This window comes from Aulonocara sp. 'chitande type north' Nkhata Bay, linkage group LG16 (assembly GCF_057382095.1).
Source record: "Aulonocara sp. 'chitande type north' Nkhata Bay isolate Kocher_YH1m ecotype deep benthic linkage group LG16, A_spYH_male_GT1.1, whole genome shotgun sequence".
NCBI lineage: Eukaryota > Metazoa > Chordata > Actinopteri > Cichliformes > Cichlidae > Aulonocara > Aulonocara sp. 'chitande type north' Nkhata Bay.
In genome coordinates this window covers 39,640,939-39,660,486 of record NC_141359.1, presented here as the reverse complement: position 1 = coordinate 39,660,486, position 19,548 = coordinate 39,640,939, and the positions used below count along the sequence as shown (strand labels likewise).

The 19,548-nt window shown below is 44.3% G+C and overlaps 1 protein-coding gene across 1 annotated transcript in view; it reads right to left on the bottom strand.

Annotated features, from left to right (window-relative positions):
- lrp1bb (low density lipoprotein receptor-related protein 1Bb) overlaps positions 1-2,094 on the bottom strand; it is a 276,779-nt gene extending 274,685 nt beyond the window's left edge. The window contains exon 1 of the mRNA XM_086266712.1: positions 1,826-2,094. Within this exon, the coding sequence (XP_086122838.1) occupies positions 1,826-1,916 (91 nt within the window). The 5' untranslated portion in view covers positions 1,917-2,094. The remainder of the gene's footprint in view (positions 1-1,825) is intronic.
- Positions 2,095-19,548: the final 17,454 nt, after the last annotated feature.

Below are 19,548 nucleotides of genomic sequence, written 5' to 3'. Positions count from 1 at the left end.
AGCTGTTTGTGGCTGGTGATGCTTATCTGGCGCTGAGGTCAGTGCATGGCATCCAGGTTTTTGGGTTCTTTTTAGACAGGTAGTGCTGCGGTGTGTCCAAATTTCCAAGCCTGTCCTTTTGTTAGATGAGCAGCGTACTGCCACACCAGCCGATCAGGTCAGTCTGCTCAATGTTAGATGGGCGCGAGCGATAAAAGGGGAAAAACAAGGTGGAAGCATTTCAAAGAGCCCGTGCCATTGCAGGAATGATTCTGGAAATGCCTTTTATTCATGCAGAGAAAACCACGGGCTCACTACTTGGCATTCAAAGTAACAACGCTGCTACCACAAAGCAAATTAATTTCAGACTAATTAGGATAAAAACCAGCTTTGGTGTTGAAAGAAAAATGAAACGCTATTATCATTACCGTCCATTTAGACACAGCTACAAGAGCTCCCATTTATCCTGGGTACAAATGGAGCAGGACAGCACACAGAGATACAGGGTCCAACTTTCCAACTCGGATTCTCTGAAAGTAAATTTGGAACCTTTGTGTCTATGAGTCCGCCCCATCCTATCTGCTGTCCTTCTAAATACTGTTATAGCAGCTCGATGAGCCATTATGATACCTGTTTTTACTCTGATTCAAGCCACACCTCCACCTCCACCCTCACAGAGCAGGAGGCAGAGAAAGGTAGCTGGTTTTTTGTTGGTTTTGGTGATTTACAGTGATTGGAAGGCAGGCTCATGAGTCTCCTTCGTGAAGGTCTCACAACAAGCAAAGCAGCCCTGACAAAGATGTGTCTGCTGGGGAACAGAAAGTGGGAGAACTATGAAGCAATCATGTCCACTGACAACAAATCGATGGGCATGCAAACATGTTCCTTACAACTGCATGTTACACTTACCACAGTTTGTCTTTGGGGGACGATTAATGCAATCAGCCCCTGACTCAACATGTAAGTACTGAAATGGGAGTTTTGAAAGGTTCACAGTAAAAGTTGATGTTTGACTATAAGGATAACTACTTCAGTTCAATCCAGTTTTATTTTATACTGTAAGGTAGACCCTACAATAATACATGCAAACTACTAAATCACAAATATTTTGTGTAATTAAAAAGATAACCTCCTTTGGGTTTTCAGAAATTCTCCGTCCTTGCATACTCTTAATAAATTCCTGTCTATGAATGCAGCTGTTTAAAAAATAGCACGAGCCTAATATGCGCTTTAACTCGATAAAATCCTGGCAGTGCCTGCTCGGTGAAGCTTCGTTCCTCTCGGGGATCCTGCTCTGTGACTCGGATTTTTAGATTTCCCCGAGCCTGTGTGGCGGAATTCAGATTCACCTAAAATGATTCCCGACATTACCCGAGCACGGAGCCACTGCGCCGCGCGTCCGCACGGCACAGGTATACCGGAGAGACAGCACGCACTCCGGCACCGGGCTCGGCTCTGGTCACCTGCTGCATTGGAGGATAGCACTGCTACGCACCTGCAGTCAGAGCCGCCGAGTCTATCCCGGTATATCCACGGGAACGTTCCTGAAAATGCCCACGCGGGAAAGCGGTGCAACACACACGCTCGGGGGGGTCACCGCACAGGTGGTATCGTTATTTGTGGTCCAACAGCTGGGGGGGCATTACAGTGAAACATCCTCAATTACAACACACAGAGACGAGCGGACTTAGTGAGGTATGCCACCGACCATCAACTCTCCATCGTTCAGAAACACATTCACATCCAGCTGCTGCTGCCCGTCACGGCGCACACACTGCACTAAAGGCGGCCCGCGCTGCCAAGTTTCACCGGACTGCGCATTCCCGGCGGCCCGGTGGCTCCTTACCTTTCTCCTCGTCCGACACCGTCGAGGGCTCGGCGCACGGAAATAATCCCGAGAACAGGGCTAGAAAGGCGAGTAGAAAAAACTCCGACATGTTTTCGGAGAGCGGGCTGTAAAGAGCCACGGTGCTTCTCCTGCTCCTGCTCCGGGTCCGGGTCCAGTCTCCCCCTCCACCACCACCCGGTTGTCGAGCGCCGTTATTCGGTGATGTCCAGCGGAACCAGTGCGCAGAACAGTGCAGCGCTCCTCCGGCTCCTCCACAAACGCACACCGCCGCTTTTCAGAGCGAACAGACGCACCGGAGACGGCAGGAGAGAGGAGAGGACAGGAGAGGCGGGGTGGGAGAGCAGGGGGATAAGGAATGAGTACGTTTCCTGTCTTTTCTCAGTGATTAAATGCCGTCAAGGTGGCGCAGCTCGCCTGAAATTAATCAAATCCGTTCGCTGTGCAGTCAGTGGAGTGGGTGGGTGTCAGCCTGAGGTCCAGGGGTGCAGAGGGGGTCCTTAAAAAGAAGAAAAAGTCAGAGGATGTAGGATGAGATGTGAGCAATCTCGTCAGACCAGTGACTTCACTGCAAATACAGAGTTATGCAAAAGCACATCCAGGGGGAAAAAGGTGCATGACTAAGAAGAAATAAGAGCCTTTCTCAGGTGAAGCATCCAGAGTGACTGCACAGACACAGCTAAAACAAAAAGCACTGAAGAGACCACTGCAGTGAGGTGTTGTTTAGCATAGATCCAAAGCACAGGCACCTCGTTACTGTATATCACAGTGATTCAGGACTTACTCCGGCTTAATGTCAGAACGGAACTCTCTGCTGGTCCTCGAATTTGGGACCAATGTGATGCATGTTAACAGGAATGTGTGACATATTCCAGGCATGCATGGAGACTGATGCTTAGTAAAAGCAAGGCCGTGTGAAGAATAGCTACCAAACTTTCTGTGTTCATGTGATTTTATGTGTTCTTTGTTTTTCACAATGAACTGACCGAACCTCTATTAGGTCAGACACTGCAGTCTCCCACACCTATCCTGTCCTCTCTCCTCAACACGTCGGGATGTTACGCCTCGGGAGTGAGAACGGGCTCCTCTCCTTGTATTCAGGCTGACAGGCTAATGATGGAAATTTTGGAGGAAGTTTGTTTCAACTCTAAAGTATGCAAATGTGCAGGTAGTTCTTATTTTAGCTCCTACAAGGTTAGGAAGTCCCAAAGAGCAATACCCGTTTTCAAAATCTTTATTTGTTCTCCTTTCAAGTTTCTCTAGAATTAAAAAATAATAATAATGAAAGAGATGCAATGAACAGGAAAACTGCAGTGTGTGAACTACAGTAGGTCGAACCGCTCCAGTCTTTGCTGAAAGAAGCTGGTGATAATAAGCTTGAGAGGATAGCTGTATGTTTTTTAAATATCTTTTAGATTTGTTCATGAGACTAAATGTTGAGTGAGGAGGTGATTTTATCCACCTTGCTGCTGTCTGCTGGTACACTGGCAGGAGTCGCAGAATTTCTGCTCCTGTTGTTTGGTATGGATGCTGCATCTGAGCTGACTGTGGGGGATTTCAGAGGAGCGGGGTGGTGTGGCATCGTGGAGAAGTGGTGGTGGGAGAAAGAAAGACCACTGAATGAAGCACAAATCAGGACAAACCCAGAATCAGGTGCAAAGGTGGCACTATTTTACTGAAGGAGTACAGGAAGTTTATTTAGTTGTAGGCGGTGAGAATATATCAGCAGTGGGTACACATATTGTACTCATAGGTACTTCATTGTAGTGTACCTAAGCTTTAACAGAAGCAGATGCAGCAACTGATCCTTTTAACACTGAGCTCAGTAACTTTCTTGGAAAAAATCATGTTAAAAGCATTATTCGCATGAGCCGACGTGGACATAAGTCTTCAAAGTGCTCGGAGAAATCTGGCTGTGTAAGTAAGAGCTTGGTGAAGAGCGTCCACACAGCACAGCCTGATCACGAGACACTGTAGTGCAGCCACAACGCCTCACTGTGTAATATTCATTCATTTACTGCATGTTGTGTAACACTGTGAGGAGCATGCACTGTTCACAGGTAACAGTTCCAATGCTAATCAGTAAAGGCTAGTGCTAACGAAGCCTAGCTCGTGACTAGGGATGGGCACCATAAACGGTAGTAACCAGACCGAAAAGCAGCGCACATTTCGGTGCTTTTTTTTCCTGAATGTCACACACTTTGGATTCTAGCCAATCATTTTACCTTTGCAAGCGTAGTAGGCGGGCCCAGGTACGTAGGTTCTTTTAGAGCAGAGCTACAGATTAAAAACGCCCAAGGCGAAGCGGTTAAAAGTCTGGCTGTACTTCACAGCAAAAGATGCAAACTCAGCAGCAACAAGTGCTTTAAGCTGATACTGTGATACTGTCAAAGGAGGTAACACCTCAAATCTGATGAAACACCTGGCGACGCATAGCGTTTTTTTTAAAAGCCCAGAAATGCGCCGTATTTGATAGCTTGCTGCGAGACCTCACACCGAGCACATCTACTGCGGGTGTGGTGCCTGTTATCGGACCGGAGTTAGCAACATCCCCCAAAAACCCGAAGAGGAGAGTCCTGGCCCCTAGCCCTGCCAGTGTAGCAGGAATGATGAGGATGATGATGCAGCAGCAGCCGTTCTTCTCTGCGTGAGTAGCTTCATGTTGTCCGTGTGTAATTTACGTTGAGTAGGCTAACCACGTTATTACATTAATGCATGTAAGGTGAACTAGCAAACATCATCATAGCTACATGCGGCTGTCTTCTTGTTTGATGGCAGATACTCCCTTCACCCTGGCCAAAAAGGCTAAAATGACCAAAGAAAAAGTGGAAAACAGTTAAACATGAGAGGTTTTTGGACAAAGTCTGTGTTTTTTCCATTGTTTAAGCACTGCTTCCAGCCAAGAGTGATGCCATATATGCCCCATAGCTGCAGAAAAGGCTAACATTGTTATCTTTTTACAAAAAAACAGCTAAACATGAGAGGTTTTTGGACAAAGTTTGTGTTCTCCATTCTTTAAGCACCGGTTCGAGCACCGTTTAAGCACCGGCACCGTTTCAAAAGTACCGGTTTGGTACTGGTATCGGATAAAACCTAAACGATACCCATCCCTACTCGTGACCCAACGCAGACAGAAAAAGTGCAAAGCTGTCTCCACATTTTCTCTTATTCCAAATGCAAGTTACATCAAAACATATTTTTATTCACTCAGTCATCCCGTCACACTGCTAAAAATCCAGCGTGATAATAAATGGTTGCATTACTAACATTAATGTGAAACAGTCACACTGCTAGCACTGCACAGTTTTCCAAACAGAGAGAAACACACGGATGAATAATTGTGGAAGATTTTTGTTTACTTCCATTTCTGAGAGCACTGCATCGTTCTTTCGGAATCGCAGCGGTGACATTTTGACTGAGCGGCTTCAACTTTTTCTGATGGCTATAAAGTGCTCTACTTGTGCTCTGAATGATTCATATGCGCCAACACTACAGCTGTGTTAGCTGGGAATATGCTGTACTTACCTGCCTCTTCATCTCACCTTTACCCTTAATTAGAAAGAGTCAACCATCTCTGCACAATCACACGAGCTTTAATGTAATGCCATTGTGGCAAATTTGAGACAAAGGAGGTACGCGCCTGTCGACAGGAGTAATGCTCAGTGTGGTCCAGCAGGCTTGGCTCGAGTGCAGATGTGTCAGAGGGGATCGAGAGCTCATGGCAGTTGCACTACTGAATGGCAGAGGCATGGCAGCCTAGTAGGCCACTCATGCATAGCGTGTCACTCGCTTGCAGTACAGGTCCTGACATAGAGCACTGGATGGAGCCTGTCCGCCTGTCACAAGTACACACAGACATGCAGCTACATAGTCGCACAGCCTGCAGCCCGCGTGACATCGGGGTCGTGCATCTGTGTGAAGTGACACACTGTGGGCTGTTTTGCCCTTGGAACTCCTCTCACTGACTGTCGTGAGTGATGGCACTGACGCTCGCCATGCCAGATCTCAGGCTGCGTTCAGCAGCACTTAGTGACTCTTGCTCTGGATGCCAGTGCCATTCTCCAAAATTAGCAGCCACTTTGACCCCGTTATAGTTGCAGGTTCAATACCAGGCTAATATCGCTGCCATTGTGGTTTTTACCTCAGCTCATACCGTCGGCGTCCTCCCAACCGCAAGATTCGGCTCAGAAGTCAAAAGCGATTTTAGAGAATGAGGAGATCAGATGACAAATCTGTAACGACAGGCGTTTTGTTTCCTCTGACAGTTATTAGTCGGAAAAGCAGGAAATGCACTGAACGGAGGTCGGTTCTGTCTTGTTGTGGAGGGTGAATGCAGTCTTCTGCCAGGATACACAGGTGCTCCCCGGGGTCTCGGTGCTTGTTAATCAAGCAGTGGGATGACAGGCCATTGTGCAGCATGAATCACAGCACTCTCATCATGCTGAAAATGACTTGCATTTTTTCTGGAAAGGTAAATGTGAATTGCACTTTTGTTGCACTCGGGGCAGTCAGTCTGTGATCGCACACCTTTGTCATATGTGTGTTTCAGTGGGATATACCACCATCCGACTGAGTCTCAGTCACAGTCAGTTAGCCATAACTCAATCAATAGCATGCACTTGTTTTTCCTGCACCAAATACGGGCGCTTGTTCCTTTACTAAACGGCCTGCTGTTCAGCAGCAAATGTTAATGTGAGCCAACGTGTTATTGCATACAAGCTGACTGTCCCTCTATGCAATTTCATGCACATCTTCGGGGTGGGGGGGCAACATCATACGTTTAATTCTCACAAATCCAAAGTTGCTGTGATGCCATTTCCTGGTGTTGCACTAAGCTGTTTGTGGAGCAGTTTCAACAAAGCAATTTCAAGTTAATTCCCTTTGTGTGAGAACTGAAAAACGGCTCCTGCAATCTGTATTCATTCACGAGTGAAGGAGAAACCACGGCCCTGTAAGACGAGGATGGTGGGGCATGGGAGCTGTTTCGAAAATACTCCTGTTTTTGGTTTTTTTTCCTTTGGCTTATTATTAGATTTTGTTTAAATTTATTTTTGAAATTATACCAACACACTTTATCAACCTCAAGGGAAAACAAACAAGCAGACACATGCTCACACACATTTAAAGATGCTCTGTTTTCCACGGCAGGCAGCGCACCGATGTCTAACTTACTACTGCCATCTAGGGATACACAGGAGTCCTATTTGAACGCTGCCACATTTGTGCGTCTCGCTCAGCACAGTGGATAATTTATTTTAGAACTTTATGATTACTGACTAAAAAGAAAAAGCACGCTCATTGTTGGCCTATATATAAATAAAAATAGAAATAAAACCTCCCATCATTTAAAAAAAAAGAAAGGCCTTCACTGTCGACCAATTGTTTTTGCAAAAATGCCCGAGTGCTGTCTGTGTGTGACAGTGAAGTCTGTCTCCTTCGCATTATTTTCAGCTGGTTCCCAGTGGACGGCAGGGTTGGAGGAGCCACAACACAGACAGAGCAGCTCGCCATCTCTCTCTTCACACAGCTGGAACCCACTCCTACTGAATAATGAACTCAATCTCAGCCTTGCCTCGAGGGGGGGCCTGAGAACCACCCTCAGCTTAGCAGAAGGCTTTGTAGCCCATGTGCACGTGCACACACAGACGTGCACACGCCTGCACGTTCTTACTGTCACTCTCTCCTTCCACAAGTAGCTGTGTGCAAACTGCTCCACTGATTGGCAGCAGAGCAGAAAAAAACAGAGGGGAGTGCAGAGTCGGAAGACATCGAAGGATTGTGATGGAGGAGGAAGATAGGGAGGCGGTAGGAAGGAGGTCGCGGTGTGTGCGTCTGCGTGAGCTGGAGGAGTACAATAGCAGTTTCCGAGCGGTTCGACCCCCCGTACCTCTGAGGGTTCGCGTCAAGTGTTGCTACTGAGGAACGGGAAGATGGATCGGAAAAGGAGGGGCAGCAGTTGTGTGTTGCTGAGGACATAAGGGGCGAGATGAAAGAGACAGCCGCTGGATACCGAGCTAATGAATGGCCACGCTTCCCATCGCTGATTGAGATTTAAGAGGTGTGGGTAGGTAGAGCTGAAGGGGGTCAGCAGCAGTGGTGAGTCAGCCGACCTCTCCACGCAGAGCCCATTAACCGCAGAAATATGGCAGCTTCTGATTAGATCCGCCATAATTACCGAAGACGTTAATGAAATTTGTGGGCCGGTGCTCGTAGTATCTCAAAAAACAGAACACACAACTTCAAAAAACACTGCTAGAGTGGCAATCTGTTCAGCGAGCATGAACATACACAGTCTGTTTGCTTGGCTCTGATAGTTCCTCTAAGTGTCCTGTGCTTGCTTGTTTTTATTCTTTTAACTTGGTGTGCAGCCATCCAGTGTCTCTAACTCATAGTGACAGATCCACTTCATGGTGCTTCTTTGCACAAGCTGTGGCGACAGGCCAACAGACGTGTACACACACACACACACACACACACACACACACACACACACACACACACACACATCTCCTCAGCAACATCTAAATAGGTAATTATCTGACTTGTAAGATGGGTGAAGTGGCAGCCAGTATGCTCCACGTGATGAGCCTAAAACGAAAGCCTCTACTCAGCAAAGGAATATTAATTGCCTTTTCCAAGTCAACAGGCAGAACAGAGAAGACAGCGCCAGAGGGAGGGAGGGAGGGAGGGAGGGAGTTGCCTATCAACAAGCAGTGACTACCAACTTCCCAGCAAGGTTACTGAATAGCATCATTGTTGTCGTCTCCTTGTCGAAGGGAACAGCACACCGATAATGTTGGCAGCCACGTCCCATGTCTGCTTTAAGGTTGCTTTGTGTGCGTCGTACCTGTGAAGACGTGACATATTTGTGCTGCTCTGAAGGTAAGAGGAAAAAGAACACAAAAATAACACGGAGAATAAGGCAGAGAGAAAATCTGCAGGTTTTTAATGGCGAGAGGAAATAATCCATTATCCTGCAGGTTTTTATCATACCTGTGTGAAGGGTCAGAAATTGGTTTCCTGTGATCAGCCTGGAAAATCAAATACAGCAGTGATCTGGATGGAAATTCCCACTACAAAGCTCCCAGGTGCTGACGTGCTGACAGCCTCTTAATGAAGAATATTAGTGGTGCAGCAGGAACAGTGTCTTCTTTTTTGGGTTGGGGCTCATTGATATGCACCGTGGTTCTGTGCTGATAATTGCCTGCTGAGCTCCAGATCAATTCTGTAATTTGCTATCAAAACTCCATGATGTCATGTCTGTGCAGTCTTATCAGACGACCAGGAAAAAGAAAATGAAAAGCTGCAATAAAAAGGCAGATGGAAACTACAAAAAGCAGAGAGCAAACAAAACCAATCAACCTAGAAATGAGGACGTGAAACAGTTTGACCTCACAGTTTGCACAGACTGGAGCTGTCATAAGAACATATGAGCCAAAATGCTTCTGTCGTAATATTCATGTACAATCCAGTTACAAAATAAAGGAAACACGGTGTCTTTGTAAGGTGTAGAGCCAGCGCATGGCCCGATGGGCTCAAACACCATTTGTTCACGAGCTATTCCTTCATTAACGCTTTGATGCTGGTGCTGTAGCGTGATGGTTAACACGGTGGTGTCAAATCTCCCACGGGTGATCAGCTGAGTTCATATCTCGCTGCCACGAAGGCCACGGCATATGCCTCGCATCATTTTCATGCACATCCAACCATTTTGTCAGCCTTGTACCCAATCGCAGCTCTGATGGCATTGTCATCCTGAAATAGACCCCTCCTTCCCATCAGCACTGCAATGTGAATCCAAAGCATGGCAGCAAAATGCCACCCACCGAGCAGAGATCACTGTAGCCGCAGGCTCCAGGTTTCCTATTTCTCCCCTTCTCCACACAAGTACAGCAGAAGCCTGAATGGTCCCGGCGCACTGTGAGATTGCAGTTTGCTTCACGCGTGGAGTCGGACTGAGTTTAGCTGTTTTTGCATAAAGTAATTAATTTACATCTTCTCACTAGTACATGCCCGTGCTACAGTTCGGCCAGTGATATTAGTCGACTGTTGCGTGGTTGCCAGGTTGATGTCACGATATACAGAAAGAAGATTTTGTGAATGTAAATGAAGTGTTGTAGATACATAAATGCTAGAAACGGCTCATTTTAACCCATCTGCCGCTGGTTGCTAGGCAACATGACGACTTCCTGAAATCTGCTATGGATAAGAACCATCAAGGGCCTAAGATGAAGATGGCAGCTCGTGTAGGAGTTCATGGGCAAAGACTAATACAAAGAATGAAAACAGAATGTAAATACAGTTTTTACAACAAGATGGCAAAATAATAGACAATAATAAATAACATGAAACAAGCTGAGGAGGAGAGAGCTTTGTTTTTGGACCAAAAGTGCTCCAACTGTAGCTCACTTCTGAATTATAGCTGTTGGGTTTTGGCACTTTGGTAGGGGTCCAGCAATTACATGGACAGCTGCTTAATTCAAGAGAATGAATTACATGTGGTGACTTTCATGTCTCAGAGAGTATGCATATTTTTTTCAAATATGTGACCGGAGAAAGAAAATGTGAAAGACGTCTGTGCTAAAATTGCTCTGCAATAATCTCTGCAGTCATTTTGTCACTGCAGACACATTTATTTTGTCATAATGACGTACTTAATCCATCGTTTGTAAAAGATCATTGAGATACTGCAGTTTTATGTCCACATTCCAAACTAAATAAGGAAATGCTTCTGTACATGAGAATTTTTAAAGGCGGAAAAATCAAAAGCTGTTACTAATGACAAAAACAACTGCTGCAGCTTATTGAGGGTTTTCAGCACATTGAGCCATGAGAGTGTGGAAATGGGCCAACATACACTGACCTTAAAGCTGAAGCAGCAAAATGAATTCATAGACTGTTAGTTTGACTATTTACTCCTGTGGTCACATCGGTGAAAAGAGCCAATGGACACGCTTACCTTATCAGACTGCAGCCTCATACAGTAAACAAGTATGTGCACAGCATCGGTGTCCTTTACAGTCCACTGTACAAATCTGCTTGTAAGTCCAACATAGATCTTAATGTAACAATAAATAAATAAAGTCAAATATTTCAATCCTTTTTAATTTATGATTTTGTGACAGTGCGTGGAAGCAGACTGTGAGCGACGAGGTGGACCCAAGCGCAGACACGAGAGGACAGATCGTAATCTTAACATTTATTAAAGGACAAAGGCAAAACTAGACACTAACTGAAACTGGGTGAACTAAGGCTGAACATAAAAACCCTGAACGTGGACACCTGACAAGAAAAACCTGAACCGTGGAGACTGAAGACACGAGCATAGCAGTACAGCAGACGATCGGACGAGGGATGAAAACGCACACAGGAGGCGATGAGGGGAAGTGGAAACAGCTGATTAGAATAAACATAATGACGCCACAGGGGAAGTGAAACTAAACACAATGAACATGGGACACCAGACCTCTTCAAAATAAAACAGGAAACACAACGGGACGCAGACATGACACGAGCTTGACAACATAGGACACGCACACATGCAACATGACAGGTTAAGACACGCAGACCCAACATGATGAACCAACAACAGAGACTGAAACACAGGGTGATGACACAAAGGGATCTAAGAAACACTGAACTAGAACGGCTGAAAATTAGCCGTTAAAATTAACTTAAACATCAACCATCCAAATATAAGACAACTCAAAACGCTGGGTCACATGACCCAGGATTGTGACAGGTTTTCACTGGCACTGATTATTGTACATGTTTAAAGATAGTTTGCATTCAGGGGAAGTTACACAGAGGTTATAAAAGTTAGCTTGTACGATGCACAACGTCTTCAAGCGCTATCGTTCCCAAAAGGTTTCTGTTCATCTGGACGTGACGTTTCATCACTCATCCAAGTGACTTCTTCAGTCTCAGCTGACTGCAGACACTGAAAACGCCACGTCCAGATGAACAGATTCCACCTTTTGGGATTTACTTACCTGGATGATTGAGCGTGCATCAACACAGGCTATAGTGTTATTCTTTCTGTGTTATTATTATTTTTTGTATTGGTCTTCTTCTTCTTGGGGCTTCTTGGCAGCAGTGCGTGAGGACTCTTGTATTTGCTCCTACGATGGCACATTTGGCGTGCTCTGCTCAAAACAGAGACTAGCAGACAGCTGCTCCCAGTGTTGCCAGCTACCTTCAACAGAAATATTACAAATGCATTCTGGCTGGAGACTCTACTGTATTTTAATGCAGTCGTATTCCCAATTAAACTGTAGTCATTTACTTTATGGTTTCTTTTATCAGGCAGAAGAACTCTTTGAAGGGCTACAAACCATATTAAGTAGCAGTCACATCCTAGCCATTTGAAAGCTGCAGCTAAAATCCATATTTTAAATATATTTATTTATATTTCAATATATATATCATAAAATCCGTATAATATCCAATATGTGTTGGTCCCCGTTTTGTGGCAAAACATCCCTGACCCATAAAGACACACACATCTCACAGAGGCTTGGAGCCAGGTCAACTCCTCAGACTGTCGCTGTCTTCCTCAAACCATTTCTGAACCATTTTTACTTTGTGTCAGCGCCCATTATCCTGCTGAAAGAGGCCACAGTACCTTTTTCCATCAATGGGTGTACATGATCTGCAACAGTGCTTAGGTAGATGGTACTTGTCAAAGTAACATCCACATGGATGGCAGGACCCAAGGTTTCAACCCAAGGTTGTGGGAGTCATCTGTCCGTTTTCTGTCACTTATCTGGGGTTTGGGTCATCAGGGCAGAGACTTACAAAAACGATGCTCATGCTGCACTGGCCACAAATTATTCTGGGAAGCACTGGGACATTCCTAAAGTAGCCAATGGAAATCTTCGCAGCATGGCCTGGGTCTGTCCTGGGGCCTCCTCCTTTCCCAAGGAAGACATGCCCAAACCACCTAACCTACGAGGCATCCAGGAGGGATTGTAGCCAGATGCCCGTACCACCTCAGCTGCTCTTTTTGATGTGGAGGAGTAGTGGCTCCTCCACGTGCATAAAAACGAGTGCTCCTGATCTCTGGCTGTCTTCCATGGCGCATCACCCAGCAGATGGTCGTCCCTTCATGATGCTGTTTCTGCCAGGGGTTTCCCTCCAAGTGCTTTCTTTATAAATAAAGTAAAATTAAACTGGATTTTATGTTTTTCCTGTTACTAGTCGATAGTCCTACATTTGTACTACAATTGGCTTAATGTGGTGTTTCTCATTTATTACTATTACTCTTGGTATTTTATGCAGTTCTTTGGTGCAGAGAGGTTTAATTCAAGCATTTAAATAGTTTCTTGTTTCACAGAAGTTTGGACTCGAGGAAACGTGTAACTCAGCCTGCAATCTGGAGTTGGATTACATTGTTGCTATCAGTCAGAACGCCTGTACAGACAAGGACCATCTGCTTCATGAATATCATGTGAAGCTTGAACAACAGTCAGAAGCACTCTTGAGGAGGAATATGATCACCATGTGGCATCAGCAGCGGCTGGTTTGTACCTCAGTAACTTTATCTGTCGATGACTGCTTCCAGCTTCCAGCTTGACCATCAACGCTTTCAGTAGCTGTCTCATTTTGTCTTCTCTTTCTCTTGTTTATCTTGCATGACTTCTGTTGATAGCATTTATAGGAGCTGACAGATTGCGGTTGTGGCTTGCCGCCTCGCCTAATGGCCTACTATGATTGATGGATAGCTGGAAAACAAAAGTTGGCCGTGTCTGGCATTCGCTCCACATTCTCACTGGTGATTTTCACCCTTTATGCAGAATTAACTCCACTTTGGACACGGCTGATGCTTCATAAATAGAGTAAGGGTAGCTCTATTTCCTTTCCCCGAATGCAACATCATGGAGTTTTTTATCTAACAGTTTTATCGTTAAAATGTGCTCACAGGAAGTACAAATCAAGCACCATCCATATGTGTTTTTCCTCTTTATAGTTCTCCTCCATCTACAGCACTGAGGTCAGACTAACCAGTCGTGACGAGTGCAGTTGGCACTAAACAACTGCTCTTGAGAAAATGTTTGTCAGCTGTGGTGAAGCTGTGCACGCAAAAAGAGCAAGTTCACAAAATAACTTTTATTATCACCGTAATTTTATTCACAACAGTGACCCATCTGTACAGAACAATAATACTGTTCTGCAAACAAATCGTACAATTAGTTCTTTTTCACTGGTGCAGAAATATTGTGTACACAGTAAAAACACTGTCATATCTTAATGAAGAAACATGTCTCTTGATATAAATGCACAGACTGTATGCAATGATCATGGCACATTTCATCCTTTATTAGAAGTCCTTTTTTGAAAAACTGCAGCTTTTTCTTGGATGTCTTAACAACTGCAGACTCCAACTAACAGGAAAATCTCCAGAAAGCTTCCAGTAACATTTAATTGCACTTCAGCAGCTACAACTTAGTGTGACAGGTCTTTCAAGCTCCGCACATCACTTTTATGATACGTTTGCATGTATCAGAAATGACTGCTGGACTGCAAGTTACATTAAAAAATAGCAACTACAACACTTACTGTACTTTGCCACTGTGTGAAAAAACAGCACTGAATCATATTTTAGAGATGCAGGTTTGTACTCTATTACATAACTTTTACTCTCTTCCCAAGAGCCCTTTTCTTTTTTCTAACACACACACACACACACACACACACACACACACACACACACACCATGATATTTTCCTTACCATTTCCTTACAAGTCATTAAATTGTATGTATAATTTTATAATCACACAGAAACTCCAGCCTTTGTGTTTTGCTTCGTCCTGTTTGTTTGTTAAGATATCCTGCAGTGTGATGTTTCTGTTTTCACTACAAAAATGGAGAAAACGTTTCCACACAAACGTTGCTGTGGAAATGTTTTCATAATGACACTCATGTTACCGTGAATATTACAGACATATTATTCAGTCACGGCCATGGAAGTGGACACTGATACTGCGAAGAGATTTATTATTGCTACTATTATTATTCAATTCAATTCAATTCAATTCTTTATTTATTTGTCACATGTAGTTATAGCTGGTACAACATACAGTGAAATGTTTTTTCTGGCTAAAAAAGTACTCCCCCCGACTGTGCAAACATGCTAAAAAGGATTTTACATAAGCTAAGAAAAAAAGGAAAAGAAACAAAAGTTAAAAGTAAAAAAATATATAAAAAAACAATGTAAAAGTCCATATGTTTGTGCTTATAAATATATATCCATGACGTGCAAGATATTGCACTGTAATGATTTGAATGAGAAAACTATAAAAATATACATATTTACATAGTACAGATGTATATAATAAGGTACGGATAAGGTTCAGAGAAGAAAGGTAAAGTGCAAATTATGTACTATGTGTGAGATTGTCCATCATGTTGTCCGGTTTGTGTTTTGGTTGAGGAGTCTCACAGTTTGTGGGTAAAAACTCCTCCTGAACCTTTCTGTTCTTGTTTTCAGGCTACAGAGGCGCTTCCCTGACCTCAGTGGCCTGAACAGTTTGTGGGCGGGATGGCTAGAATCCCTAATGATCCTGATGGCCCTGGATCTGCACCTTTCAGCATAGATGTCCTGCAGTGCTGGTAGAGATGTTCCCATAGTGCGTTCAGCTGTGCGCACAACCCTCTGCAGGGCTTTCTGTTGCTGTACTGTGCAGTTCCCGTACCACACCATGATGTTGTTGCACAGGATGCTCTCAATGACACCAGTGTAGAATCTCCTCTGTATATTCTTGGAGATCTTAAACCTCTTTAGACGCCTCAGGTGATAGAGGCGCTGTCTGCCTTTACTAATGAGGAAGTCCGTGTGTGTACTCCAAGTGAGGTCCTCGTTGATGTGGACACCGAGGTATTTGAAGTTGGAGACTCTCTCCACAGGGGTTCCATAGATCTGAATTGGGGTGTGAGTTTTCTCTCCTCTCTGTCTTCTAAAGTCGATCACCATCTCCTTTGTTTTACTGATGTTCATGGAGAGGTGATTTGCCTCACACCACTTTGCTAGTCCATCCACCTCACTCTGGTAGGCCGTCTCGTCGTTCCCAGAGATGAGTCCCACCACCACTGTGTCGTCAGCAAACTTCACAATGGAATTAGTGGGGTGTCTGGCCGTGCAGTCCGCGGTGTAGAGGGAGTAGAGAAGGGGGCTCAGTACACATCCCTGGGGGGCCCCTATGTTCAATGAGAGTGTATGGGAGTACACATCCCCTATTCTCACTGACTGTGGTCTCGTGGTCAGGAAGCTATAAATCCACCTGCACAAAGATGTACTGAATCCCAGATCTTGGAGCTTACCCGAGAGGGTGTGGGGCACTATGGTGTTGAATGCTGAGCTGTAATCTATAAACAGCATTCTCACATAGTTCCCACATCCCTCATCTAGATGGCTCAGTGTGGTATGCAGGACCTGTGCTACAGCATCTCCGGTAGATCTGTTTGTCCGGTATGCAAACTGCAGTGAGTCGAAGTCGGGAGGAAGGAGGGAACTGATGAAGGGTTTCATGAGCCTCTCAAAACACTTCATCACTACAGATGTTAGGGCTACTGGGCGATAATCATTTAGGCTGGCTGGGCGGGTGTTCTTCGGGATCGGAACAATCACTGATGTTTTAAAGCAGGTGGGGACTACCTGCTGAGCCAGAGAGGCATTGAAGATGCTAGTGAAAACTGTGGTCAGCTGATCTGCACATACTCTTAGCACACGTCCCGGTATGCTATCTGGTCCCGCTGCCTTCCTGCAGTTTGTTGCCCTCAGAGCTCTCCTCACATCATGCTCAGAGAGTATCAATGGTGCTGGTTCAGCAGCAGGGGCAGGTGCGGAGCTCTGAATTGCTGCCACAGCAGGCACCTCGAAACGTTGTTGTTATTAATAATAATAAACAATAAATGAGTTGTGTGTGTCCTATAGTGATGGTGATCAACCGAATAAATAAAACAACAGGTTTGTTTATTTGATTCTTTTCTATCTATTATTTGTATTTTCAGTGACAGATTTGCACTGGCAGGGCGAGATGATGCTTTTATTCCCAAATCTGTGGAGTGATTTCCTGCAGTTCTATACAGACGATTCTTTTCAGCTTCGTCTTGCTTTATCTCCCATTTTCAAATGCTCCAGGTGTTGGATTGAGGTCAGTGAATACCTGCCAGGTCATAATTTTTTTCTTCTTCAAATTGAATTTTGGCGTGTGCTTGTTTGGGATGAGCGACATTTTAGAAAATTCTGCTCTTTCAAAGCTTCACTTTTATTCCGTTCTCGTCCAGCATTAATATCACTCATGTCATCTCCTTTACTTCTGTTGCACTTTCATATGAACACGCTTCTACATTGTAGCTAGTGTAGGTTGGGCCTGATTGTCACTATTTTATTTTTGATTGTTTTGGCCAAATGTGTTGCCAGTTTGCATCCATTTTCATCCATGTTACTTTGTAAGTTTTGTGTAATTTCTGAGCAATAATTTTGTTTCTAGATCTCTTTCAGGGTTGACTTAATGCAGGGTCCTTTCCACATTTTGAGCAATCACTGAGAGAGCTGTTTCTACACGTCAGAAGCACTTATCCATCCACAAAAGGTGACTTATGCATGCAGCAGAGGACAGCCACTGTGCTCTCACAATTGATTTATTCAGGTATCACCATCACTGCATTCATTTGAGACATCCCAGGCCCAAGCTGAGAACACTGTGGCATTAATAGGTTGTTGTATTATTGTATTCATGCAATAAATATTTTAGGAATTACATATATTCATACACTATAATGCCAAAAGTATTCGCTCATCCACCCAAGTCATTGAATGCAGGTGTTCACTAACATGGCCACAGGTGTATAAACTCAGGGACTTAGGTATGCAGACTGCTTCTACAAACATTTGTGAAAGAGTGTGTAAGCGCCAGACGTCTGCTTTATATTTTATTTACGATTGAGTTCATGTTTGTTTTATTATTCATAGATTCATTACATAAGTGCAGTAGTAGCATGAAACCCTGTGTGAGAGGGAAGGGGAGGAGCATGGACAGAGAGGTTAGGAGTCTCACGGTTTTCTGACCGTGTACACAGCTAGTATTGGATAACTGCTATTTTTTGGAATTTTCATGCCTTTTTTTTTTGGAAGGAGTTCATTGTTACATCCTCAGTTTGTAATAAATAAAACAGTCTTCAAACCATAATGCAACTGGAAGCATTTCTTTTGGAAACCAGGAACACGCGTCAGCCATAGACTCCCCTTTTTTGAACTTGGTTTATTGGAAATTACCCTACATTTAGTCAGAAAACCTTCTTGCTCCTTTTTTGGGAAAAGGAATACTGAAAAGGATCATGTTTAGCAACGCTGTGCACTGTGGATTGAAGGCAATAGCCTACTTGGAGGAAGAATCACGGTAAGCAGTGAAAACAAGCTTTGCTACTGTGGAAATTTGTCATAATGCATGAGAGTGATGAAGAACTAGTGTGTGGAAAAAGAGAACCAAAAATGACAGAAAAGGCTGTCGAGGAAAAGCTGCACAGGTTGACCCAGTCTAGAAAGGCTAAGCTAGGCCACCTAACTAGCCAAGCTAATCAGCTCGAACGGCTAATGGAAGATGATGCTAACGTGAATGCTGTTAAGCAGAAATTGCGTTTAGACTACCAAGATTCATTTGGAGAACTGTGTAAGATAAATGACAGTTTGAGAGTATTAATGCATGAGGAAGAATTTGAAAAGGACCAAAGTTCTTGGTATGAACCTAATGCTAGTCGTATTCGTGGATTTATGCAACATGTGGAAACGTGGGTTAAAGCAGCTGAGGAGCGCACAGAACAAGCTAGACAGTGTGATGCAGACATCCAGCCTTCCGACAGTGTTTCTGTGATGTCCGCTGCATTAAGCAGTAAAAGCAGGAGGCGCAGGTCAGCCGTTGGGAGCCAAGTGTCCACTGCTTCCTCAGTACGCCTCAAAGCTGAAATGGAGAGAGCCACATTGCTTGCACAAGCAACTGCTCTCAAACAAAAACAAGAGCTTGAACGACAGGAAACTGAGTTGAAAGCAAAAAGAGAGCAGCTAGATCTGCAAACTGCTATTGCCGCCTCTGATGCTAAAATAAAGGTATTAGAGAATTTTGAAAATGAGCGCTCGTCACATGTGAGTCCTGCATACCCAACGACTATTGATTCTGGATTCATACTATTACCTGTAAGTCAAACTCTAGTCACCAACACAGAAAATGGATATGGGGAATTCATGCCTTTACAAAATCACCCTATTGGTACGCAGCAGTCTAGAGTGGATTTTGCAGCAGATGAGCAAGCAGTTGAAACACTCTGTACTGTTATGACACGTCAGAATAATATAACAGAGCTGATGGTGAAACAACAAAAAATGATGACATTGCCACCTTTAGACATCCCTACCTTCAGTGGTGATCCTCTAGATTACAATACATTTGTAAGCGCCTTTGAGCACGGAGTAGAGTCTCGCACTGAAAGTCCTAAGGATCGCCTCTACTTCTTAGAGCAGTTCACTAATGGACAGCCGAAAGAGCTAATAAAGAGCTGCCTTCATATGAAGCCAGATGTAGGCTATCACAAGGCTAAACAGCTCCTCAAAGAGCATTTCGGAAATGACTACAAAGTTGCTGTAGCCTACATGAACAAGGTCTCAAACTGGGCACCTATCAAGCCAGAAGATGCAGAAGCTTTAAATGCGTTTTCACTCTTTCTGACA